The 26,617-nt window shown below is 58.4% G+C and overlaps 1 protein-coding gene across 1 annotated transcript; it reads right to left on the bottom strand.

Moving 5' to 3' along the window:
- Window positions 1-11,211: 11,211 nt before the first annotated feature.
- On the bottom strand, window positions 11,212-26,309 carry NGFR (nerve growth factor receptor). Its single transcript, XM_030021556.1, has 6 exons — window positions 26,146-26,309; window positions 22,153-22,294; window positions 17,055-17,414; window positions 15,035-15,278; window positions 14,175-14,335; window positions 11,212-14,097 (listed from the first exon to the last, which is right to left on the bottom strand). Exons 1-6 carry the CDS (start codon window positions 26,188-26,190, stop codon window positions 13,796-13,798), a joined length of 1,254 nt encoding a protein of 417 aa, XP_029877416.1. The 5' UTR covers window positions 26,191-26,309; the 3' UTR covers window positions 11,212-13,795.
- Window positions 26,310-26,617: the final 308 nt, after the last annotated feature.

The raw sequence follows: 26,617 nt of genomic DNA, 5'->3' as shown, positions 1-26,617 counted from the left end.
CTAGGGAGGGATTTGGAAGCCCTACTTTGAGTTCTTGCTCCACCAGAACATGTGGGAGCCAGTCCCACGTGTTGGGGTGATGCAAATACACATGTTAAAGTTTCGGGGACACGGTTGGGAGAGAGGGAGGTCCGGGGGTCATGGCAGCACCTTGGGTGGTGGCTGTTGAAGCTGTCCCTGCGGCGCAAAACTTCAAATGAGGGGTCAAATTCACCGACATCAAAACTGCCGGGAGCTGGAGGCAGCGTGTGAACGCAGCACAGAGCAAGCATCGATGCCAAAATTCGGGCGACTCGCTGGGCTTCAAGGAAATTAAAAAGTGTTTTCTCCTATTCTTGCTTATCCAAACGCTCACAGCCTCAGCTGGCCTCGTATGCCGGAGGAATCGGCTTTTGGAGCAGGCTTGGACTTTGATTTGTTTCTTATGGCTTCCTGTCCTGATGAGAAAGGAAAAGTTATTTTGGGAACATCATGAATGAAACTTAAGAGGTGGCTGAAGCATCAGCAGGGCGGGCAGGAGCGGCAGGGGCAGCCAGATACAATATTTCTCCTACCCGCAGGAGAGATGCTCTGGAGGCTGTTTGCCTTTGATTCCTTCTCCCCACTGCTTCTCGGTGCAATGAAGAGCAATTATCCTTTCCATAAAAGCCTCCTTATTTTAGGGGACTTCCAGTAACTTCAAAGAAGGGCAGGTTTCTCTTGGGAACAAAGTCATCGTTTCAGTGGGTTGTCAGGTCTCTGATGAAAAGCACCGTCTAACGCTCGCTACTGGGTGCTGGACCTCTGCTCTGTCCCTGTACCCCTGGTTTCGTTCAAAGCATGCGTGCCCAGAGGAAGATGCTTTCTGTGCACTAATCCCACGCTGCAGGACCCCGTCCCCATCCAGGATGAGACCGGGAGTGCCGAAACCTACCTTGCATGGAGTGATGGAGATGCCCACAGCCACACAGTGATCTGCCACGTCTCCCAGTCCTCCGCCATCAAAGGGGCCGGTGGGGAAAGCACAGAAACACCCGGCTTTCCAGGTCCCTTGTCCTAGACAAATACTGCTTCTCCTGAAGAAAAAGCAGTGTTACCAGAGCTGAGTTTGGCCAAGGCTTGGGATGTCAGAGCGAGCAGTGCTTGGTTGGATCGATGCTCTTTTTTCCTCCCCAGCCCCTGTTCTGAGCCTCCAAGTGTGTTAAGAATATCCTTTCCTAAAAGCCAAGAAATGCTGTCGTGGCCAGGGAATGCTTTTCATCCCATCCTGGCAGAGCACTGGCCCCGGGCTGCTTGTGCAAGGGCTGAGCAGGACTTTTGGGCTTGTTTCTTGCAATCAGGAGGTCATTCCTGGGTGCTGTGAGGAACATGAAGGGCAGGCTGAGCTTGGGGCTCAAGGGCACCGGGTGGCAGGGAGACGGCAGCAGAAGAATTAACCTGTGTTTAACCACCACAGCACGCTCTCTGGGATGCAACCCGGTTTCCCAGGGTGCTCCCATTGCCGGGATCACCCGAGTTTGAGCTGCTTGGCAAAGCCACTGAGCCCATTGCGGGATGTAACGTGCCAAAGGAGTTCCCGTTTCGTCCCCTGCATCCAAAGGGCAGCATGGCTTGGGGAAGCATGGGAAAAGCTGTGCAAGGACCAAGCAAAGGGGAACGGCTGCGGTTTTGCTGCAGCTGGAGCCGCCTGGAGCTGTGCTACCCCATACAGCGACAAGAGGGAGTGGGTTGAGTTGCAAAGAGGCAGAAGGCACCGGAGAAACTCTCTGATTTCGGGTGCTGAAGGGCTGAGCCTTGTCTACCTGCTGGCTCTGATCTTATCTCGCCAGGCAGTCTGCTCAGGGCAGGGGTTATCTCTGCTCCACCGGTGGTGGGGAGGAGATGAAAGTGCCGTGGGCCAGGCTGTGTCCCCGTTTGGGGACCCCCAGCCCCGTGCCGCCAGCACCTTTGTTCGTGGGGTAACTGTAGCCGGTGGCGGGGGGCAGCCGGTGAGGGACGAAGCGGGAAGGAGAGGGTGAGATAGGTATAATTTTGTAACGTGACCTTCCCGCTTTTCATCTGGACAAAGGGGGTGATTACAGCCACCCAGGCTGGGATTACAGCGGGGAGGTGCGGAAAGGCCAGTGACCCACCTCGCCTCCCCCTTCCCCTTGCATCCTCCTCCTTGGGGCCAAAATGCCTCTGCTCCTCGCCAGACGCCAGCAAGATCTGTAACTCCTGCATATGGCGGCGGTGGCGGGGGGTAAATGAAACACGGACTCCCCTGATTTTGTGCTGATGCTCTGCAGATTTGACCCACCGGTTCCTCTAAGCCAAAACTCCCAACCTCTGGATTCAGCCATTGCTACTTCCCCACCTCCAGAGCTTGGTCTCTATCCCCAGATTTCAGAGCCAAACACTCCGTATTTTCCTAACATCCTTTTTTCTCCCACATCAGCATCTTCCCTCTCAACCCGTCACTAGGGCTTTGCATTCACTCTGCAGCAGAGGCTGAGCACAGCAGCCTGGGGGTGATGGGCCATCAGGGAATGGGGGGCTTGGCGAGGAAATGGGGATGGGTAGAAAATCTTGGCAGAAGCCCACGGACCCTTGTTAAGGGTTTCTGGCACCCTTAATGATGCTCCAATCTGCTAATTGTCTGCATGCAGCCCTGGCTGAGCGCTGGCTTCCAGCTTGTGCCTCACTCAGCCCAGACACACAGATGGTTGTGGGAATGGTGGGGGGGTCCTCATGTCACGTTTGCTGGGGAGAAAGAGGCTGCTGAGCGAAGCAAACCCTGCGTGGGGAGACCACAGACATCTGCCCCATCGCCCTACCCGGTAGCCAGGCCGGTCTTGGCAAAGCCACGAGGATGGCTGTGCAGCAACCGCTTTCTCCCACTGTGTCCCATCATTCAGCTGGAATTCCCCCAGCTGTGATTTAACCTCTTGCTACTTGTTTTGGCCAAAAAAAGGCACGGAAGTGACAATCCTGCAGCCGGTTTCCATACCATGGGGTGCTCCCCAGCTCTGCGTGCCATTCTCTCCTGGGTTAAACAGCCCTGAGACCTTCTGTCCCCCCTTGAAGGTGAAGATTTGCCCCTCAGTTTCTCCATCCTGGCTTTCGGTACGGGGTGGAACCCAGGACCCATCTCAGGTTTTGTAGCAATCTGAGCTGCAATCGCCCCCCCTCCTTTGGCTGAGCAGCGAGGGAAGGGTCATATAACCATGGGGCTGGTGATGGAGCCCAGCTGGTCCCACTTGCTGCCCAGCCTGGGCAGGAGGCCGGTGGGGGAACGGGAAGGAAAAAGGGAGAGGGAGGAGGTGGTACGGTCGGGGACTGCTTGCTGGAGGGGATTAAAGGCTCAATCTTGAGTCAAGAGAAGGAAATTAGAATCAAATCAGCTTCTAGCGCCTGCTGGAAATCGGGGCAGGATTTATGGCTGGGGTGAGGTGAGTTGGGGCATCCTGCGGCTTCCCCTGAGAGTCCTGGAGGGTGATGAAGGGGGTCATGGTCCTTCCTTGCTTCTCTCCCACTGCTGGGGAGGGGGGCAGGGGTGCTGAGGAAGGGCCTGGACTGGAGATGACCCCCCCTGCTATGGGGACCGATGGGCTCCCTGCGATCTCTGGACCAAAATATCCTTGGCAGTGCCTGGAGCTGGTGGAAGGGGCAGGAGATGTTGAGGGAGGGATGGGGAAGGGTGTCAGCGCTGAGCTGTGCTGGGTACGGCCATCCGCAGCCCACCGCATCCTGTGGGAGCTGGGTTCCCATGGGTACAGATGTTGTAGGGGAGACAGGGATGCTCGGAGGCAGCACCCATGGGTGCAGCTGATGGGTGCTCAGAGCTGAATCCCAGGGGCTGAGCATGGGTGAGAGCAACGAGATAAAACACATCACCTACTGCTGCCTTCTTGTCTCTTCTCTGCCATTCACACCTTCCCGTATCCTGGGCTGCATCAAAAGCGGTGTGACCGGCACGTCGAGGGAGGTGATTCTCCCCCTCTACTCTGCTCTCGTGAGACCCCCACCTGCAGTACTGCATCCAGCTCTGGGGCCCCCAGAACAAGAAGGACATGGACCTGTTGGAGCAGGTCCAGAGGAGGGCCACGAAGATGATCAGAGGGCTGGAGCACCTCTCCTATGAAGACAGGCTGAGAGAGTTGGGGTTGTGCAGCCTGGAGAAGAGAAGGCTCCGGGGAGACCTTATAGCAGCCTGTCAGTACCTAAAGGGGACCTACGGGAAAGCTGGAGAGGGACTTTCTACAAGGGCAGGTAGTGATAAGATAAGGGGTAGCGGTTTTAAACTGAATGTGGGTAGATATAGGTTAGATGTAAAGCAGAAGTTCTTCACTATGAGGGTGGTGAGGCACTGGAACAGGTTGCCCAGAGAAGCTGTGGATACTCCATCCCTGGCAGTGTTCAAGGCCAGGTTGGATGGGGCTTTGAGCAGCCTGGTCTAGTGGAAGGTGTCCCTGCCCATGGCAGGGGGTTGGAACTCGATGATTTTAAGGTCCCTTCCAATGCAAACCGTACTATGATTCCTTCTTATCAAGCAGGCAGCTGTGCCAGCCCAGCACAAGGTCCCCCCTCTTTCCCGCTCCCTCCCTCCCCAAATCCCACATTTCCAAACCTTTCCTGACCTCATTCATCACTTCTCTCAGCCTTCATCCTCTTCCTCCTCCCTCTCCCCTTCCCTTTAGCTTTTGCTGCCTGCAGCCTCTCAGCTCAGCATCCCATTATCCCACCCAGACGCTCGTCCCCCCCATCACCGAGCGGGGCCGGAGCATCACCGTACCCCCACACCAGCACCCCGGGGTGCCCTGCGGCTCTGCCCACCCGGCCACACCGCCCCCCCGCACCACAGCGGGGTGGAAATGGGGCGCCTGGCAGGAATCGCCTGTAAAACGAAGAAAGTTAATCACGGAGATAATTGAAACCAGCGGCCATGGCTGGAGAGCGAGCAGCTTTTTCTGAGCCGAGGGGAGGAAGGAAGGGGGTGGGAAGCTTGGAGGTAGGGGGGAGGTCTTTGGGGTTTCGTGTTTTTTAAGCCAGGGAACAAATCCATATGGTCGCACGGGCAATTCCCAGGAACTTTTAGCCTGGGCTCAATCATAAATGTTTCAATCCTTTCACTTCAAGTGTAAAATTGAGGCTTTTGGGAAGGAAACGGGTTGGTTGGCGGCTCTTTCCTGGGGCTGTGCAGGCAGACCTGCCCGGGCGGGGGTGTCCTGGAGGCATGTGGCTGTGATTGATCCCCCCTGGGCAACGTCTGTGGGGGCCAAATCTGTTTCTCACCCAGCCCTGGAGAGCAGGACTGTGCTGCCCAGCTCACATCCCTCTGGGTGCCCTTCACCTGGGGTCCCTTAGGAAAGCAGGGCTGGGGGGTGGCAGCACATGACCCCCCCCCATTCCCACATGTCCCCCCCCCCCCAGGTTTTAGCCCAAAAATGCCATTTCAGTGCCTCTGGCCTCGGGTCACCAGAATAGGAGAGGGGCAGCAAGGATGCACGTGCCCTGCGTGGTCCAGGCGCGTGGGCGGGATGCTGCTTCCCTCGGGCTATTTTGGAAAACCCCGGCTTAGGCTTCGGCTCGGGCTGGTGGTGGTGGTTATCCGCCCGCTGATCTGCAACTGTTTTGCGCCTCTGTTTTTTTGACCTTGCAGTTGTGTGTGCGTAGCCTTGGGTATTTTCCAGGGTTGAGCCGAAGCATCTCTCCAGAAAGCCCTGATTATTCCGGGCTGAAAAGCAGGTCTGAAGCAATTAGAGATGGACAAAACCCTTCCAGCTATGGAGCCGCGTAAGGGAAACAGGGAGGGGGGAGAATTTGTGTGGGATGGATTTGAGCTTAAAGACAGGCTGGACCTGCGGGGAGGAAGCCTTTCCTCCCTGATCAGGAGCTGAGCAAAATCCTCACTGGCCTCACATCGGTTCTTTTTTTTTCACTCTTCAAGCTTGATGAATATTAACGAGAATTGGGTTTTGTCATGAGGCTGCCATGGTGGTGACCCATCCCTGGCATTACAAGGACATGAAGTGATGCAGAGAACTGGAAAGATGTGGCTGCACCAAGATTTCATTTGGTTTTTAGAGGACAGGCTGCAAAAACAGATCCTTCCCCGGCATCTGTCCACCGAGGGGGGGACAAGGATGCGCCAGGGATGGGAAGGGAGATCATGCACGAGGGTCAGTGCCGGTGCACTGGAGTTGGCCCCTGTTTGCTGCCTTCCCACGGCTCGCCTGGCACCCAGCCCGGCCTCCCTAGTCGGAAAACCAGAAATCTGTATTTCTGAGTACTTAATCTGGCAGTTTTGCAAAGTGGAGCGCAGCCTCCGGTCCCGGCTCACAGTTGCCGGAGTTTTGCATCGCAAAACTCCGGCAACTGTGAGCCGGGACCGGAGGCTGTTCTCCTTTTGCTTTGTTCGGAAGAGTCTCATTTTGCATCTAATGAAAGTTTTATTCTAAATTTTTTTGTTTTGTTTCTAAAACAAAGAGACATTTCCAACACCCAGCAGCTGGAGATAAAAAAAGAAAAGAATAAAATATTTATTTTAAAATGAGTAATAAACTAACCTGGGACCTTGTATCTGAGGAGGATTTATGATCACTCTGTTTTTCAGGTGGGGAAAATGAGTCACCAACCAATGGCCAAGGGGAGCTGATGAACTGAAAGGAATTGCATGGGGTTTTTCACCTTTTGAGGGAATAAAAACCTCTTTACCATCCTTCCAGTCTGGGTCTCAGCCTGGTTTTGCACCCAAGTGATGCAGTTTTCTCAGGAGAAGGCTTGTGTGCTCGCCTGGGGAGCAAGGGACCCTGGAAGCCTCCTCTGAAGCAGCAATGTCCTGGCTAAAGTTCATCTTCAGTTTGCCTGGGAATTAAAACTTCCTTCATCTGCCCCATCCTCCCTTGGAAACAGGAGAATGTCAATTCTTCCAGACCCCTTGGAGGCTTTTTCCTGCTCTGGGTGATTTTGTCTTCAGTCATTTTTGGAAGGAAACCAACCCAACCACTTTCTCCCAGTCTCTGTAAATCATTCCCCTACCCCTTCCCTTTTCATACTCAGATGAAGGAAATAATTAAAAGACCAGGAAAATGAGCTTTTGGCAAGTTTCCTACAAAATTGCTCAGCGCTAAGGTGCTGTGCAGTGCTTGAAGCCTTTCGCAGGAGCAGGGTAAACTTTCAGGGAGCTGCTGTGATGCCTCCGTCGGAGAGATTTGGCCATTTCTGTGGCTCTCTGCTGCCTTCCCCATGCTCTGAGATGGCTTTTTGCTGTCTCTTTGCCAGAACAAAAGCACTGCTCAATACCCAGGTGGCTTCTTTTCAGCTTTGGATGAAGCCAGCCTTTGCACAGGAGCCTGCAATGTGTGTAGAGTTACCAGCCAGCGCCAATTTGCATCTCAGAGTGATGCTTTGAGGGAAACCAGAGTGTTTTGCCCCATTTATGCTGCGGCTCGCCTGGCTGGGGTGTTTAATTTGGGGTTCCCTCCGCAACTCTGTTGTACCCTCACTTTTGTGTTGTTGGCTGGAGATGGGTTTTCTCAGCATATTTTGGGCAACATCTCGCGCTCCCTGTGCCAGACCCTCTGTGCTGGGTCTTGCTGAGATGATTCAACAGCAGCAACAGGAATTGCTCACGCTTGGGGGGAACCACTGCCTTGCCCTGGCCGCTGTATCCCCTCTCACATTGTCTCCCTTGCTAAATTCCCCCAAACGCATCCATCTGGGGCTGGTTAACCTCTCCCTGCCCCCTCCAGGAAGGCCACATCCATTAAAGTAAAGCCCCATCACCACCTCTCTTGGTTTGCACCCAGCTGCAGCAAAGCAGAATCACCTGGGAGAAATTTGGGAAAGAAGAAGGGCAGGGCAGGGCTTTTCCTTCCCTCTCCTTTCCCTTTGCTGCCTGTCCCTGCTGGTGGTGGCAATGCTGTCCCTCCTTCCCAGGTGAGTGAGATGCAATATCTCTTAGATGCATTGAATTAGGGGTGGTTTCGTGTGAGGTGGCTGCAGGGGCTGGTCTTGGCTCTGTCACTGCTCAGACATCCTTGTCCCGTAATAACCTGAGCCAGGACACCCATGTCCCGCTCCCCTGTGTCCCCTACCCCATATGGGATAGTGGGGACACCCTGAGATGCAGGGACCTTCCCATCTCCACCCTGCCTTGCCAGGCACCTGGGCATATTGGTTTTTTCACCCACTGGCTTGTCCCCTCGCCTTTTTGGGCCGGGTTTATCCTGCTCCAGGCACAGCCGCAGTTTCTGCTAGAGCTTCTGGATGCTACAACAACATCCACAATTACTCAAGATATGGACCACGCGCGCGTTTTCCCCACCCCGAGCGTGGTCAGTAGAGATGTGGTGATGGGTTAAACCAGCACCTTGCGATGCCGGCTCAGCCCTGTCTCTCCTGAACTGGGCTGTGGGGCTGGAAAAGCTTCAGATGAGGAGCTAAGAGCAGGTTAAAAGAGGAAGGCTGCCACGCTGCTCTCCCGGGAGCCGTTAGCCCCCACCTCAATCCCTCCAGCCTCTGAGCAGCCCCCCACGCTCGCACGGCACGGGGCCGTCGCCCCCACGCTCCCGGCTTTGCCGTCGACCTGCTTCCCATTATTTGGGAATGTGGCTCTCGTCAGCATATGGGAGGCAGATTTTGCCTGGGGGTGCAAAGGGGGGAGATGGGGCTGCCGATGCCGGCGCTGACCTGCGTGACCTGCTCGGGGCTGGTACCGTGGGGCTGTTTGCAGGTTGGCGTTGTCTCTGGGGTCAGGAATTGAAGCATCTCCAAATTCCCCCCTCCCCGTGGCTGGCTGCACCCCCAAATCTGTCCTAAATTGCTGGGGCAACCTGCAAGAATGCTTGCTCGGCTTGCTTCTGGAGGCAGACAGATGGATGGGGAAGAAATATAGGTGAGATTAGCGTTTGTCAGCTGCAGCTGGGCGCCGTGAACTGTTGTTTCACTTGCGAAGCCCTGCTGCTCTTCTGGAAGCTCAGCTTTCTTTTCCCATCTTTGTCCCTCTGCAAAGGGAAGGTCCCAGCTCCCCGTAGGGGCCAGGATTTGAATCAAAAGCATCCTGGTGCATCGTGGGGTTTTAATGTGTGGGGGATTTGGTGGTTTGGTTTTTTTTTTCTCCTTTTTCTGGGTGACTGGTGAGGTTATCCAAGACCTCCTGCTGGGGATGGCGAGTGGTTTAGCAAAGCGGTGGTGCTTTGCTGGGGGTGATGGTGGCCAGAGCGGGCGTGTGGATCCAGCAAGGGTCTGTCCCTGTACTCCAATGCCCTCCTCCACCTCCTGCCCCCCCGAGCCAGCCCCCAGCCTGGGGGACCCCCTCCAGAGCTCCTTGCAGCAGATGCAAGATTAAGCAGGGGGCTGCTCTCTCCCTCCCCAGGCACCCATAAAGAAGGGGAAGGAAGTTTTCCAGGGCCTTTTCCCCAGCCCTGCTCACCAGCCGATACAAACATCGGGCTCCTTTCCAGCTCTTATTGTTATTTTGTTTTGGGTTTTTTTTTTCCCCCCTCCTGCACTAACCATAAATCAGGTTGCTTTCCCCAAGGACCATCTAATGCAGCTGATCCCGCACGTGAAGACCACCTTGCAAAGCTCTTTCCCTCCCTCTCCCCCCAGCATGGCTTCAGCCAGGGATGCAGGGAGCAACGGTGGGAGACGATGCTCGTTGCCCACCCTGAGTCCTGCCTGCCGGTTCCAGGCTCCCTTCCCCGGCACTGCAGGCAGAAATCCTTTAGCTCACGCTCGCAGCTCGGCTCCGCTCCTCTTCTCCATTCCAGCCCCTTTCCCAGGGGAGGATGGGGATTAAGAGGAAGCAGATTAAACCTAATGGATTGATTGCAATTATTTTCCCTTGTTTATTTGCAGTGCTGTGTGGGAGCCTGAAAAAAGGAAGGGGAATGCTCTTTATGCATGTGCAGTCCTGGTCCTCATTATGTTTCCTGCTAGAGAGCGACCCGGGCCAGCCAAAAATAAAACCAGCTACATTTGAGCATCCTATTTCAAGCTCTTATAAACTGTGATGTGTAAATACTTCTGTGTGCAAACCCACACGCAATCCTGCGCGAAGCAACTCCAACACCAGCCCCGCGAGGTCCCAGCTGCCCTCGCCCACGTGTCCCACGTTCCCTGGGGACACGCACCCTCCTCGGAGCCATCTGAAGCTCTTTAGGGCAAGAGTCAACCTCTTGTTTGGGAAAAGTTTTACCTGCCACCGTTCCTGGGGGTTTTGCCCCTAATTTGGCTGCCTGAGGGCTGTGTGAGTATTTAGCATCAGAAATGCACCCTGTATCCCTGTGCCTACCCAGAGCTGAGCCCTCCAAGCCCTTCCTGGACTTGTTGCCAAAACTTGCCCCCACCTAAATAAATCTCCCTAGGTCTGGGGGTTTTGTGGAGGGTCTCGGGAGGCTAATCCTGCACTTCGGGGTGCTGAGGGCAGCGTTCCTAACCACACCAGGGTGCAGAAATAGGCGCTTTGTGCCCAAAGCAGAAAATGCTTCAAAATAAGTGGACTTGAGCCTTTTAACGCTCTTTTACAGCAGCTGAAGTAACTCGGAGGAGTAGGAGGAGGAAGCTACTCTCTTTTTCTAGGGTTTTTCCCCAGCATCGAAGGTCTTTCGTGGAGCGCACTAGCGGGGCGGGAGCACGGTGGGACGCTCGGGACGCTGCCTGGCACCACAGTAAGCTGTTGTACAAAACTGGTTAAGTGGCACGAAGCTCCCAACGCCACGTTCCTGGCTCAGGTCCGAGTCTCCTTCACCAGATAAGATCAGACTCTACGTTCCTGCTGTTTATAAGGTTAAAATAGGAGGATGGGGAAGAAAGAAGAAAAAAATAACCCTGCCCTTGAAGGCTTTGAGGCCATCTTTCCTATCACGGACTCACAAACCTCAGTTCTTGGGGTGGGGGGTGGAAAAACCAAGCAGCACGCCAACGTAGTGATGCTCTTTATTGGCATCCGACGGATACACAAGGACAGCTACCCACCCGGCCGGCGCGGCGGCCCACCACCCCCCGTGCATCACCCCCCCACCTCATGCTGCTCACACCCCACCCGCAACCCCCCCCAAACTCCTTCTACGACGGCTATTTCTTCACCGTAAAACTTCCTAATAAATCAGCACTGGTATTACAGAGGGGCGAGTGGAGAAACACACGTTCTTTGTACAACAGAAACATTAGAAAAGGACACAAAACGTACCGACGAGCACTAACTTTGGCTTGGTTTTCCCTCCCTGTTTTTTCATTTTATTTTCATTTATTTCCTGCAACCAGGGATTTGAGGCATCCCCCGGCTTCTCTTTGGATGCTGAGTTTGTCTCCGTTTCCTCAGCCCTGAGGAAATCCCTTTACTATGGCAATTGAAACCTGAGACCGTGGCAATATTGTCCTGAAGAAAAGCAGTTTCCAGCTGGCAAGGTATGGCCAGGTTGGCTTGTCAGACTGAATCGGGCAGTTTGTTTCACTTTTGATCTGGGCACTTTATTCCAGTTGCCCTTAGTTTGTATTTGAGTCGCTTCACCAAAAAAAGGGACCGATGGAAACAACCTGACGATAACCAACATTTAAATTCATCCAAAAGCATCCCTGTGGATGGCTCGGTCTGGCAGGAGCAGGCGCCCCAGCCGGGGGTTCGCAAGCCGGAGTCGCCTGCTGCAAGTAGAGTTGCAAATTTGGGGCGGTTTCCTTGGATTTTAGTGATGGGAGAGATTCGGGACTCAGATGTGGGACTCGCAGCCCTGTTGGGGCCAAGTGTTTCTAACCAACAGGTTTGGCATGGGCAGCCGGCAGCCAAAGTGTCACAGGGGTTGTTCCTCCGAAGGGATCTTGGCTGTTTTGCTGCATGAGGGCAGGATGTGTCAAATATCCCATTCTGGAGATCCAGATTCAGCCTGTGCTGCTTTATCATCCAAAGCATAGAGGAGGCAAAATTCCCAAAAGCTTTTGAAGGACCTGGGCACTTGAATCCTATCGAGGCAGCCTCCAACCCCTCGGAAAGCACCGAGCTCTCCCTATCGACACCCGGCAGCTCTGGCGGGAGCGGCCAAATCCTTCCATGTTCCCAAGTTTCTCACGGACCTGCTGCAGCGATTTTTGGGGTGTGCATGTTTCCCTGCCCCCCCATTGAGTCTTTAAGGCCAGAAACGAGGTGGGACCTAAGACTTGGGCTGCAAAACGAAAGCTCGCCTTGCAGGCAGAAAGGCTGTGAGGGAGAGCAGAGGGGCCAGGACGGGTGCCGTCACCCCACGTCACACGTAGAAACATCAAGCAGTTAGTAAAACAACACGACATTATTTACAAGTCTTCCTTATCTCCTTAAGGAGGGGAGGAAAATCACCTTCTGCCTTCAGGAAAGTTTCTGGCTGAATCCAGAGGCGAAGGGGGAGTTCGTAGGCGCAGACGTACGCGGTGCTGGTGCCGCGCACCAGCTCACCGTACAGCCCTTCCTCTGCAAAAACCTCGTGATGCTCCAGGCAAGCGAGACGTCAAAGCTGTAGCTGTGTTGGGGACATCCCCCAGGACCGCGCTGGCTGCTCGGTGGCAGCTCGCGGGGGGAACGGGGTGCTCCGCTGCCCGGCGGCTGCTCTTCAGCATCCCCTATAAGTGAGCTGGGTGCTGGGCAGGGAGCTGATATGCCAAGAAAATGCACTTATAGCTCTGGAGGCGGTGAGTGATGTCCCCTCCCCGGGGTTGGGGTGGGCTCCCAGCAGAAAGAGGTGCTGGGGCCACCCAAGGATGCCCCGGGGAGGCGGTCGGTGCACCGAGGGTGGGCAGCACCCGCTGCGTGCCCGGACGGAGGCAAAGGGCCCGCAGGGGAGTGGGTAGGGGCATTTCTGAGCCACCCTTCACAGTGCTGGAAGAGAAGGAGCCCTTACAAGCAGGGGGTCAGGACCACCAGCCCCAGCCGGCTCTGCGGGAGAGCCTGGACAGTGCAATCGCGGCAGGGTGGCTTTGCTCCCAGGTCGGTGCAGCGTGGGGATGCCGGGGCCGATGCCGGGGGAAGGATGAGCAGAGCCCTTTTGTCGTGTCCCCACTGCGGGCAGGCACTTTTTCAGCCCTTTAGACCTTCGGCGTCCTCCCGTGTTAGCTCCAGCACGCCTGGGCACTGGCAGGGAGGTCATGGCACCCAGTCTTCTGGCCCTCAATGTTCGGGTGGTCCCGGCTGCTCCTCACCGAGACCAAACGCTGGCAGCCCTGTGGAGCGTGCGTGGGGGCTGCGCCCCCCAAATTTCACAGTGTAGGTTGGGCTGCTGGAAGCCAAGTCCTTTCCCCCAGCCCACCGCCCTCCATGGTGCAGACCGGCTGTAGGACCAGATTCTTCCCCAAATCCTGGTACAGCAGCTCCAGTTCTCTCCGTACCCATCGCAGCCCTGCCCTTCGTCTGGGGTTTGGGGAAAGCAGCTGGATTTCAGGGCATTGGAGGGGAGCAGGAGATAGCGGCGGGGTGAGCCAATGTGGAAGGGCAGGAGGAAGAGGAGAACCGGAGCCCCAAGGAATAAGGAGAAGGGGCTGGAAGGGGAGAGAGGAGAGGGCTCAGAGCGCGGTGCTCATTCCTGCGTCCGTCCATCCAGCCTCACGGGGCTGCAGAGGACGATCCGGCAGCAGACAGGCTTTGGGCGTTGAGCGGGACTGAGCTTACGGGCTGCCAGGGGGAGGCGGTGCTGGGAGGGGGCGATACCGAAAACAGGAGGTCAGTGCGTACAGGACTGTAAATTGGGGGGGGCCCGGGGAGCCCCCGCTTCCTTCCCACCCTCCCCTCTGGGGCTCTGGGTGCCAGGGAGGGGGGAGGCGAGGGGGTGAAGGGAGAAGGGGACCCCGCGGGGCCGCCCCGGGCCACCCTTCAGACGGGGGAGGTGGCGGTGGACTCGCTGTACAAGCTTTCGGCGATGTCCCCGCGCTGGATCTTGTGCAGGGCGGCGAGCAGGACATCGAGGGTGGCCGTCTCCTTGGAGGACCAGTCAGCCAGGAGAGCCCGGGCGGGTGATTCCTCCCGGGTGAAGGAGTCTATGAGGTCCTCTTTGTAGCCCAGCTCCCCGGCCAGCTGCCTCAAGGTCTCCTCCGCGGAGCTGCCCAGCAGCTTCTCCACCTCCTCCTGCTTGCTGGGTGGCAGGTTGGCGTAGAGGTTCCCATCTCCCTTGGGCGCTGGGAAGGACGAAGCGGCGTTAAGCCCATCCCCGGGGTGCCCTTGCCCACCCTGCAACCCCCCCGGTTCTCCCTACCTGGCCCTTGGGTGCTCTGGCTGGGCGGCTGCTGGTCGTGCAGGCTCTGGCTGTCCACCGAGATGCCGCTGTCGCTGTGCAGCTTCTCCCCCTCCGGCGAAGGCGTCTGGTTCACCGGGCGGTTGTTGGCCCCTTGCTTGTTCTGTTTGCAGTTGTTCCACCTGCAAAGAGAGGAGCGGGGAGGTGACAGCCGGTGGCGATGTCCCCCGGGTTGGGAGCAGGTCTGTTGTTTTGTCCCACTTTCTTGGGATCACTTTTCGCAGGGTGAAGTGTTTCTCTTACAGCTTCTGGCTCAACCTCTCCAGCGTAGCGGCCGGATCGATTTAAATCGGTGTTTGCAGGTGCCGAGCACCTGAGCTTTGCAAGGGACCAGGGCAGGGTTCCCTTCTGCATGGAACTGCTGCAAAAACGCAACCGCGCTGCCGGAGCATGCAGGGGTCTTGGGGCTGCCTGTGGGTCCCCCCCAAAACCCTCGGGGTGCCTGGGGAGCTGCCGGGACCTGCCCGGGGCCAGGTGTAAACCCAGAACGCTGGGGATGAGCCGCTGAGCGTGATCGGCCGTGACGGCCGCCCACGGCGTGCCAGAACGAGCAGGGGCCGGGTCTGGGTGGGGGGGGGTTTGCAATGAGAGCTCCCCCACCCTGCACCTCCACCCTGCTGCCATGTCCCTCTTTCACCTCTCAACTGCTTGATTTTTCACGCATTTTTGGAAATTCACCTCCTACCCACCCAGCCTGGACCCCTCTCTCCCTTGTTGGTGACAAGCTCCGGCTGTGGGACTTCTGGGGGGGGGGGGGGAAAGCCTGTTTCCCACTACCTAAATCCTCTGCCGTGACCCCAAGGTGCTGCTTGATCCTCTACCTTTTGAAAGCGATGTAGGCCACCAGCCCCACCACCACGGCCGCCAGGATGGAGCAGTAGACGGGGATGAGGTTGTCGGCGGTGCCGCGGCTCACGACGGGCTGCGAGCTGCCCATGACGGTGGTGACGGTGTCTGCCAGGGTGCTGGGCATCACTTCGGTGTTGAAGGGGTCTCTGGTGATGGGCTCGGGGCTGTCGGAGCCCACCAGGGATGGCGTGTGTGTTGTCCAGCGAGGGTGGAGGTCTGCCACCAGGAGGGAGGGGACAAGAAATGAGAATAATTAGTCACGCAGCCGGCCGTGCCTTGCAACAGGCTGTGGCGGGTGAATTGGGGAAGGGACAACAGTCTCTGCAGGGATCTTCTTCCAAAGGCTGTGGGGTTTGCAGAGGTGCCAGCTCTGCCCCATCCCCTTGTCCCCAGGCTTGTCCTTACAAACCACCTCGTCCCCTGGCCCCAGACAGCACCGGCCTCCCCGGTCCCCAGCACAAGCCAAAGCTGTCCCCTGCCCTGAACGGCTGATGGTGCCTGGTCACGGCTGGACACGGACATGGCTTTGTAAGCTCTTCTTTCCCAGCACTGGGTTTCCTTGAGTCCTGCAGTTCTTCCCACAACGTGCAAGCTGCACGCTGAGCCCCGGGCTCCCATCGCTGGTACCGAAGCAGCCCCAGCTGCATCCGACCCATCGCACATCTGCACCAGGACATTTGCAAGGCAACCCAGCTGCCTCCGCAGCTCGCACGGAGCCGGGCTCCTCCTCTGCCAGCAGCATCACAGCCGGGATTTGCCCCTTTCCCGGCCCCTGCCTGCAGCCGTGCACCCCACCAGCCCGGCCCGCGTTTGGGAGTGACCCCATTCCCGCCGCACCCAGGCACGTCCCGTGGAGCGAGTGGATATGTCTTGTCTTGCCCCAGGGAAACGCTCTCACCTGCGGCTGCCCCATCCCTCCCCTGGGTGCCAGCTCCCTCCCAAATCCCCCCACCACCACCCCCCTTCTCCAGGGGCTTATCCTGCACCCACTGGCAGCGAGCCCCGCGGGGCTCTGCCGCATCCGCCGGACCGGAGAGGATGGAGCGGGTGCCACGGCGGGGAGTTGGCACCTTGCCCCGCCGGCCCTCCCGACCGCGGCCCCCCGGCCGGACCCCGCTGCCCTTTCGGAACGACGGTTCGGTGGCCGTCACGGCTTTTTCCGGCAGGGTCCCGCTGCCGGCTAACAAAGCTGGCCCTGTGCTCCTTGACTTATGGCTCCATTTACTCGACCCTTTCAAGGGAGCTGCTCTGGCTGCCCCCGCGCCGTGAATCGGCGGCGGCCAGGACAAAGGTCTTTTTTCTCCCCGGCCGGGCTCGGGGCAGGGAATCGCACTGCTACTGCCAAGGAGCAACTGGGGCATCCCCAGCCGAAGCAGCCCTGCCGCTCCTTTGGGGGGGCTGCTCAAGGCAGCGGCGTGTGGGCTGGCATGGCAGGAGGCTGCTGCCAGCGAATGATGCTCTCCCCCTTCCCCTGGGCACCGAACCCTCCTGGGCTGCGGGGCTGGCTGTTCCCCGGCTCTTCAGGGTAGTTAATTCCTATCAGAAACCCATCGACTGCCAAGTTCCCTCCTGATGAAGGCTCGAGGCAGCGGCGAGCACAGCATCCAAGACTGGTGAACCTCTCGGCTCCGCTTGCTGTTCCTGGACGCCAAAAGCCAGCCGGCAGAGTGCCTGCATCCGCAGCAGCATCCTGCCGGGAGCTCAGCCAAGGAAGCCCCTGGAAAAAGCTGGGCAGACCCTGGGGCCAGGCATTTGCAAGGGAGACGAGGGCTCACGGCAAGTGCTGCCTTGGTAGAAAGCTGCACGCTGCAGTGCCCGAGGGCTGGGGGTCTCAGCTGGACACCAGGATTCTCTCCTCCGAGCCCAGGGACATGCCCCTGCCTCCCCATTGCTGTAGCGCAAAGGGAAACTGAGGCAGGGAGCGCTACGGGAGTCCCAGCGAACCCCACTCTCCCCTCCACAACGGCTTTCCCCGGAAAAAAGTGGCCTTACCTCTGCATTCGGCATCCGAGATGGCCGTGCACTCCTTCACCATCACCTCGTTCTCCTCGCAGGTGGTGCAGGGCAGGCAGGGGTCCACGAAGTTGGCTTCACTGGAGAAGGTGCCCTCGGGACACTCCTCACAGACCGTGTCCTGCGAGTCCTGGCAGGGGAACATGAGGCCGAAGCCCACCTCGCACACCCGGCATTCCTTGCAGCTCCCGCTCGGCTCGTCCTGGTAGTAGCCGTAGGCGCAGCGGCACACGGCGTCGTCCGACTCCACGCAGGGTGCGGACATGCTCTGCAGCCCCACGCACTGCGTGCAGGGCTTGCACGGCTCCGTGGCGCTCACCGTGTCCGAATAGGTGACGCCTGGCAGGGGAGAGAGGGTGAGGTGAGCAGGGTCCCAGCATGGGACAAGAGGAACGGCCTCAAGTTGAGGCAAGGGAGATTTAGGTTAGGTATTAGGAAAAATTTTTTTTACCGAGAGGGTTGTCAGACATTGGGATGGGCTGCCCAGGGAAGTGGTTGAGTCACCATCCCTGGAGATATTCAAAAAGCGAGTGGACAGGGTACTTCAGGACATGGTTTAGTGGGCTTGGTTAATGCTTGGACTCGATGATCTTGAAGGTCTTTTCCAACCTAAATGATTCTATGATTCTATGGCATCCCCAGCCCTGTGGCCACTTTGCTCCCCAGCACTGGTTTTGTCCCATCACCTAATGGTGCTGGGCTGGGGAGATGGACTTGCGCAGCGGCTGCTGGCTGGGACCATCTCCCCTTTCACCATCTTCCCCCTCCTCTGGGCCAGAGGGAGAAGGTGTGTCGTCCCCCCCCCCCAGCCCCTCAACACCACCGAGCATCCCCCAGCGCACAGGCTCCTCTTCCCATTAACTGCTACACTCTTTCTGCAGCAATTCCCAGCTCAGAAGGGATCCAGCCTTTGAGCTCCTGCAGCCTGGGCAGGGCTGGATGCTGCCCTCAACGTGTCCATGGTGCCCATGTCCCCAGGCAAGCGTCCCAGTCACCGGACAGAGCACCATCCCCGTTTTCAACCTCTGGTCAAGTTCTGGTCCCCGTGGGCATCCTACAGCCATCGCTTCTTCCCAGCATCCCAAACGCTTTCTCCTCTGCATCCTGCCCGGGGAGTCCCTCGGGGCATCACCACCCTGTGCCCCCCTCCTCAGCCTCGTGTCCCCGACGCGGGGCGTGATGCGAACAGGAGGTTACAACACTAATTGCTGACTCTCCTCTGACCCCGGGGGCTTCTTGCTCTCCGGTTTCATCCTGCAAGACTGACTCTGCTGGGGAAATCAATCTTCTTCCCGCAGCCCGGCAAGCCGCCCCCGTGCCCCCTCCTTCCCCTGCCCGCTCCCAAAGGTGTTTGAAGATATTTTTAGCCCGGGAAGACGGGTAAGCTCCTGTTCTGGAGGGCACAGCTGCTGTCCCTGCGTCGGCTGCCTCCCATCGATCCCCCCGCAGCCCACGCTGCCGCAACGCCCCGTCTTCCATCATCTGAAACACCGGGGAAAGTCCAGCCTCCTTGATGGAGAAGGTGTTGGGGAGCTCAACCGCAATCTCTCCGCTAGCCCTGCTCCTCAGGAAAGCAATCCAGCCGTGTGCTGATCTTTAATTACCTGCCTGTCTCCCGAGGATGATCGGCAATTCCCACCCTCAGTGGCCTCCATCCTCCCGGGGTGGCTAAGGAGAAACTGAACCATGGGCAGGCTCAGGGCAGAGCTGTTCTCGTGCTTAATTTTTGGCCGTTTTCAAGATAGAGGGGAAGGAAAAGCCCTGAGACCATGGTGATGGGCAGAATTAGCATCGCCTGCACAAGAAGAGCAGGATGGAGTTGCCATCCCAGCCTCAGTGGCTGCCTTCCCACCATTCTTCAGCCGCAGCAAACCCTGCGCAGCAACAGCCGTGACATTTCTACCCTCCAACATCTCCCTCCACCCCATGCCTGCATCAGGGAGTCTTGCTCCTCTCTCGGGGCCGGCCCCGTGCCCTCCTTGGAACTGCAGGACCCCAGGGATGAACCCGCTCCGTTGCTGCTGGTCCTGAGCTGCCGCCTCGGCTCTGCCCCGGGGTGCGCAAGCTGCCCCTGCCTGCCCTGCTGCCCAGCAAGCGAGAAGAGCCAGAGCAGCACCAGGTTGACCGCCGGCATGCACGGCTCCCATTAACCTGGGTTCATCCTTTGCATTATTCTGAATTATTGATAGATACCATTAGAGCGGGGAAGTGGCCAGGAAAGGCATATGGCTGAGTGGGCACATTTTCAGTGGCAGCAAGGTATCTGAGCTGAGCAATTACAGCTGAGATTCAAACAGGGCCCCCTCCCTCCTGCCCGCAGCGATGGAGGCTGGCGAGGCGGGATAAATAAATCATGAGGCAGCAATCAGGGGTGGCTGGCAAGGGAGGGGGAGAAAGAAAATTATAATAAAAATAAGCAAGTAGCCATTTGGGCTAATGCAGGGACCGTCTCTTCCAGCCCCTCCGGCCCCCCGGTCCCTGCGGGCTTTGGCAAGGGTGGTGCTTTGATCGTAGCAAATTTTTGCAAAACAATTTGGCTGGTGAATCAGGGGAAGACATCCAAGGTGAGAGCTTGGAGGCAGCCCAGGGTGGAGGTGGGGATCTCGGCGGCCCAGGGCCGTGCCCGCATTCCTCCCCACCGGCTCACGCTTGGCAAACAGGGTGCTTTGCCGGGACCGGGGCTGCCTGCACCTGCCCAGCGCCCGCGGCAGCAGGATCCGGCGTGAGCCCGCGTCCAAAAAGACCCTCTCCCCATCCTGGCAAGGGTCGATGATGGGGTTTGCAGGTCTCTTTCTCTCCCCACCCCAAAATCCTGCTCTGGGCTCAGAGGATGGCTGGGGGAGCGTTTGACCCCCTGCAGCACCTGCACCAATGAGTCGTCCCATGGTCATCCCCCCCAGCCAGCAGCTCCCAGCTGATGAGCTTCTGCGGATTGGTCTATGCTGCCATTAATGAATGAATGAAAGACTACAGCTGGGGCAGGGCTGGGGGTACAAAGTAGGAGGGTTTGCAGGGGGATTTGCTCTGGTTGTGGTTTCTCAGCTTGTCTGCTGCTCCCTTTTTTAAGGCAGTGAGGGGGCTGGGTTCCCAGTACTTGGTGCTGCTTCTTATCGGTGTGATAGATAGGCCTGATCCTGCCCTGAGGTGTACACCACACTGCTGTGTAGTTGGGTAAGTGGTATAGTAGATATTCCCAAGCAAGGGGTGGCAGGGCTGGGAGCTGCTGGGATGCAGATGAAGGGCTGTGGGGGAAACTGAGGCATGGAGATGGCAACCGGCAGCTGCTTGGAGGCTGGCACCACTCAGCCTTGCTGGGCCATCAGCAGCAAACTTAAGCAGGGCCCAAAGTGCTGCCCTGGCGCTTTGCTCTCAGTCTGTGTGGGGTGCTGGGAGGTCTGGGGGCTGCAGCATTTGCTCCTCATCCCAGCAGGGGTGGAGGAAGGACCCAAATCCTTTTGTCCTGGTACTTTCCAGCTCAGCTCCCTGACCCAACAGAGCTGCTGCCTGATGTTAATGCCCCTGCAAAAACGTAAATGCCTGGCCTGGAGCAATGTGGGGCTGGGCAGGAGGAGCTGGGATGCAAACCAGAGCAGCAGCACTTGCATCTGCACCCTGGCTGATACACGGGCTCCCAGCACCCCACCCAGGTCACGGTCCTGGTCTCTCCGTAAGCTCCATGCCCTCCAGGGAGGGTGGAAACTCCCTTCATCCCTCCGGTTCCCCAGAAGAAATCAGGGAGACAAGCCATTTGCCAGCCTAGAAGCGCAGGGGGTTTGGGAAACAGGCTTGTCTGAGCATCTCCAGGAATGCAAAGTGACCCTTTGGATTTACAGCCCTGCACGCCTGGGAGCCGGAGCCTTACACCCTGGTCAGGTTCCCTGTAGGAAGGACTCACGGGGATGGACGGCACAGTGGATGTCCTGGCACCTCGCAGCAAGATGGGTCTGAGCCTGTCGTAGCCCGAGAGGGAACGAGCCCACCGTGCCCCGCAGGGTTATCCAGCACAGCAGCCCTGAGGTTGCAGCCGGTGGGATTCAGCCCCTGCAGCCAGGCACTGGGAGGGTGAGCGTTGTTCATTGATTTTGCAGGAACGCGGAGGTATTTTTAGCACTGCCCTGACACTGCTCTGTCCCCTGCTCCGTGCTGGCGCTGCTCTGTTTATACGGCTTCGCCTCCTCTTTGCTCCCCCGCAGCCGTGCTCTGTCCCTTCCACCTCTCAAATCACATCCCCAGAGCAATCTGGGCTTGGCTGGCACAGTTTTTCCTAGAAATATTTGTCTTTAGGCCTTCAAAGGGTTTGCAGCAGTAAATTTGAAGGACAGATTGCTTATGCCTATCGTGGCATTGTTTAAACAGTAATAGTTGGACCACTTCATCTGTAAGCATTTAAGCAGGTCTCCAGCACACATCTCCGACCGACATTTATGAAGCATTTGACATAGGCAATGTGCCTGGAGTTGGCCGGGAGAAAACTGCTCCCCTCTCTCTCAGGGACCTACGTGATTTCTTATCCTCTCGCAAACTTGCTTTTATTTTGCAGTCTTTACGAGGTTTTAAAAAAAAATAAAATCCAAAAAAAAAAAGGTGGCTTATTGGGAGACATCCCTGTGGCTGGATCAGAGACTGATGTGCAGTCAGCACTGGGAGGGGAATTTTTCAGGGGCAAACACTGGCCATAAGCCAGTAGCCAGGGAGCCATCGGGAGGGGAACAGTGCTGGAAAGGGGATCTGCAAAGGTGCCTGGTACCAACGGTTCCCAAAACAGGGGGAGATGCTGCATCCGTGGCCGGGATTTGCAGGGCAGATGCTTTGGGGAAATGCTGGCAGTAACCCTGGTGCAGAGATGGGTGGCCTGGGAAGGCTGCGTGTGGGGTGGAGCTGATCTGTGCGAGGGATGTTGTTGGGCTGTGCGTGGAAAGATTGAAGCAAACAGCCCAAATTGTGCCCAGGCGATCCTTCCAGGAGGCAAAGAGGATACAACATGGGGACACTCGAGTACCTGCTGATGCTCGTGGTCCCCAAAGCCCCCTCCCCGGACCCCGTACCAGCCCCTTTGCGGTGGGGAAGGGGTACTCACTGTCCAGGCAGGGCTCGCAGACGGTCTGGTTGACCCCGCAGGGCTGCACCACCCCCTCTCCCAGGTTGCAGGCTTTGCAGCACTCCCCGCTTGTCGTGTACATCTTGGTGAAGCACTTCTCCTTGGAGCCCCAGGTGGGTCCCTGGGAGAGAAAACAGAGCCAGGAGGTGACCCTTGTTACGGCACCCTCCCTGCAAGGGCAGGCAGAGAAATGCATCGCATCCAGGTAGGGTCCCACTCCAGGGGTGGACATCCAATGTCGGGGCTAAAGGGGGCTCATATTAAATAGAGGTTTTGGGAGAAATGACTTTCCTATGCAAAACTCGCTCATCAGGAAAGCCCCTGCTGAGTTCTACAGCTGGAGGGAGGTCAGGAAAGCCCATGTCTCCATGGTCTGGGCTGGTGGGTATTTTGGAGCGGGGGGGATGTGGGTTTTCCGCAGTTCTTGTCTCTCACCTGAGCTGTCTCCTCTAAGGATGCTTTGCCATCCTGAAGGGCTCAGCCCTTCCCAGCCTGGAGGAAGGCAGGGCACTGCCTACAGGCTGGCAGTAAGGAGACCTGCCTGCCATGACGGAGGGTTTGGAGAGCTGGGGTGACAGCTCTGCACAGTGCTCTTGCTGCACATGAGGATCAGAAATCAGACTGCACGATGGAAATGAAGACTTTGAAGGGAGCACTGAGACCTTCAGCAACATTACTGTCTAATGGATGTAAGGGTATCTGCTTATAAAACCTGTCATCACATATGGAAGCAATAAACATGCCAGGAGCGGTGGGGTCAGAGCCACCCTGCACCACGCGCACTTTGCAGCCTGGGGAGTGGGGTGCATTTGCAGGATGGCTGCTCCCCAAAACACCTCTTGGCCGGGGCCGTGCACTGCAGGAAGCATCTCTACCTGGGCATGGGACTGCTGAGATGCTTGTGGTGATCTGAGCTCTGCGTGGGCTCCTTTTGCTCCCTCTGCTCACAAGCAGGTACGTTCCAGGGCTGGACCATCTCTTTGCCATCCAACAAAGCTTAATTTTTGGAGGGGGGGAAAGAAACTCAGCTATCGTTTAGAGGAGCTCTCCCTCCCCGTACATCTGGATGCCTCGTCAGCCAGTTGGCCGCCTCCTTGCACAATGCGGCGTTATGATGAACTCGCTGTGCATCATCCGGCAGCATCCGGCCCGGCTGAGACAATGGAGCGCCAATTATAGGCATCTGAATGACAAAGTGCTCCAATTACCCTGCGCTTGAAAGCATGTGCTCTCCTCCTTGGCGCTGCTTCGCCAGCCCAGGCTGGCAGCCTGCTCCCAGTGCTTGGCCCCAGCTGGGCAGGCAGGAGGGCTTGGGGTGTGTAGGGGCTTCCCAGCACCCCCAAATACCAGCTGGGAAATGGGTTTTGGGGGTGAGGATGGGGTTTGCTTTGCAGCGGGCTGGCTGCACGCTTCTCCTGGGGGACGGATCCGGCTGGGGGGGCTTTGCAGCAAACCTGGCTGGAGCTCATCCCGCTGCTCCATCCTCTGCAGCCCTGACTTGCGGCACGTCTGCCCCGCTTGGGCAGGGGTTTACCCCCATCCCACCTCCCCATGGTTGTGGCAGCAGCAGCCGTGAGCGGGGCTGGGGGAGCAGCCGAACGTGCCTGGCTATAAATAGTGCTGGGAAGGCTGGGGCGGCGCAGCTGGGGCCGGCAGCGGCCAGCTCTCCCACGCCGCAGGCAGCTGCGAGCGGTTCCATGCGCCCGTGGGGATGGGACTCGGCCGTGCCGCTTCCTCCATGTGACACCCGGACCCCCAGCGGTTGACCCCAGGGACCCCCCCTGGCCACATGTCCCCTCACCGTAGGGCTGCCAGCAGCAGCTGATCCCCCCGTCCCCCCCCCAGATCCCCTCCTCTGTGCTCCTAAATGCTGTAGAAAATGCAACTTCCAGTCCCAGGTGCTGCACCCCCCCCCCCGCTCTGCCTGCGTTTCCCTTTCAGTTCTGTGTCTCGAGCACTGAAACCCCCATAAAGATTAACACACTTATAAGAGGGGCACATGGTCTGCATTAGCCCACTGAAATGTGCATGTTATTAACACAACTCCTGTTGACAAAGCCACAGGTATTAACACCATAAAGCATTTTGACAGCTGGACCAAGGAGGGGGGGCACGGACGGAGGGTGCGAGCAACACCTCTGTAAGCTTTTAATTGCTTTCTGAGTTGTGTCAGTGGGTTTTTGTGTCCTAGCAGATGCCGCCGGTTGTGGAGATGGCCTTGGAGGGAGCTACGCGAAGCCGGAGTTCGGCACGGCACCATTAGATCCAGAGCCCTGGCACAGAAAAATCGCTTCGCACCGGAGCAGGGAAGGGAGGGGATGCTACAGCTGGAGATGGGCCCAGCGGCAAGCCTGGATCCGAACGGCCCGCAAGCCTGACAGACGCGCTCTGCCTTTCTTGGCGAAGCACCTTGTCTAGGAACCGCCAAACCCCTGGCTCCGAGCAATCCCCAAACTTTGGGCAGCGGAGAAAGCCACGTCTGAGGTCTGTGGGTCCGGCCAACCCTCGGCACGGCAGGACTGGGAGGGCTCTGCCTCTTCCCACGCGGAGCTACCGGCCAAGCAGCATAGGTAGAGAGCAACAAACACGGGGTACCCAGGGTTTGGGGTGGTCCCGGGGCTGCGGCCACAGCTGTGGGTGCACATTTGGACCTGTCTGGGTGAGGGCTCAGCGGAGCTGCCAGGCTCCCCCCAGCTCGGCAGGTGTAATTCTGGGGGGCAGATCCAGCCCCACGGCAGCGGGTGCCCCGGGCTGATGCCGGCTGGGCTCAGCCCTGACCCGGGGAGGTGGCTGCGGAGATTCGAGGGACACCGAAGCCCAGCCCCACCGCGGCAGGTGGGGGGCTGCCCGAGGTGGGTAATTCCCTGGGGTGAAATCATTTGAATCCATATGGCTGGGACAGTTCTTGCTTTTCCTGCCACCCACCCGCCGCAGCGAACATCCCCGGGGAGCTTAGCCAGCCCGATCCCGTGTCTGGTACCGTGGGCATACGGGGCAGAGAGACCCTCCGGCACGGAGCCGCAAACACCGCTTTCCTCCTCAGTCTCTACACGAAACCGCTAAAGCATCGGCTTTAATATCCTGCCCGAAAGGTGTCCTGCTGCCTAACGAAACCTCTGGGACCCTCGTCAAATCCTCCCCCAATAAAAGCCCTGTTTCTGCCCCAGGTAGGTAGGTCCATCCCCGTGTGCCCACCCGGCTGCCCTGCTCCGGGTATCTCCCTCTCTCCTGGCCCCTTGTGCCCTCAAGTTTTGTCTCCGGCACATGCCGAGGCTGCGCCCGTCCCGGGGGCTCACGCTGGGGAGAAGAGGTTCTTCTCTTCTGGGCAGTGGGTTTGGAGCTGGGAAGGTCTAAGGGAGACTTGGGGGATGCGGGATGGCAGGAGATGAGGGCTCTGGGGTGTGGGTGGCTTCTTCCTTTCCCCCCCCCACTGACTGAGGGCTCTGTCATCCTTTTTTCTTGGGTAAAAGGGATGACAGAGCTCGGCGCAACGGGATCAGAGGGGCTGCACGGGCCATCCCTGGGGGTCCCCCATCACCACCCACCTCCCCGGGCCCCCTCCCTCCTCACCCAGAGGTGCTCTGCCCGGCACCCCCGGCTCCCCTCACCCCCCCGCCTCCTCCTCCAGCCCTGCTGCCCGCTGCCTCCGGGACCCTCCAGCCCTGCACGGCGGGGACCCCCCCGCTCCTGCCTCCCACCCCCGGCACCTCCCGCCCCATACCCTCCGGGCTTTCCATCCCGGTACATACGGGACCCTTCGTCTCTGCCACCCTGGTACCCCCGGGACCCTCCAAATACCCCCGGGCGGTGCCTCCGGGACCCCCCCCAGCCCACCTCCTCCTGATGCCTCCGGTACCCCGGGGACCCTCTGCACTCCCCCCCTCTCCGGGGATGCTGCACTCCCCCCGAACGCCCGGTCCCTCGTTGCCCCCCCCCGCCTCCCCCGGGGGATGCTGCACCCCCCGCACTCACCGCCGGGAGCAGGAGCAGCAGCAGCAGCGGCAGAAGCCCGGCCATGGTGCGCGGGGGCGGCGGGACAGGTTACCGGTTAACCCCCCCCCCCCCCCCAGCCCGAAAGCCGGTGCGCGGCCGGGCTGCCCTCCCTCTGCCGCCCGCCGCCTCGGCGGCAGCCAGAAAAGGGCTGCAAGTCCCTCCTCCTCTTCCTCCTCCTCCTCCTCCTCCTCCTCTCCGCCCCCGGAGCATCACGGCGAGCGGCCGAGCCAGCACCCTCCTCCGCCGGCACACAAAGCCCGGGTCCCCCCCCCCGCTCCCAGCCGCCCTCCCACGAAGTGCTTTTGGGGTGCGCTCTGTCCCTGCCCAGCCAGCTCTCCAGCCCTTCAATTATTCACACCCATCCATCTGTCTCCGTGCACCGTCTTCAGCTGTCCGTCCATCCATCCATCCGTCCATCCATCCATCCATCTCCATCCCCTCAAACACCCAC

Source organism: Aquila chrysaetos, chromosome 8, assembly GCF_900496995.4.
Source record: "Aquila chrysaetos chrysaetos chromosome 8, bAquChr1.4, whole genome shotgun sequence".
Classification (NCBI taxonomy): domain Eukaryota; kingdom Metazoa; phylum Chordata; class Aves; order Accipitriformes; family Accipitridae; genus Aquila; species Aquila chrysaetos.
This window is presented reverse-complemented; position numbering and strand designations above follow the sequence as displayed.

Excerpts from the sequence above, each read along its gene's own strand:
- NGFR (XM_030021556.1), bottom strand. The coding sequence starts at position 26,190 with ATGGCCGGGCTTCTGCCGCTGCTGCTGCTGCTCCTGCTCCCGGCG. Across the intron at positions 22,295-26,145 it reads TGCTGCTCCTGCTCCCGGCG|GGACCCACCTGGGGCTCCAA; the intron begins GTGAGTGCGGGG and ends TTTCTCTCCCAG. Across the intron at positions 15,279-17,054 it reads CTCGGATGCCGAATGCAGAG|ACCTCCACCCTCGCTGGACA; the intron begins GTAAGGCCACTT and ends TCCTGGTGGCAG.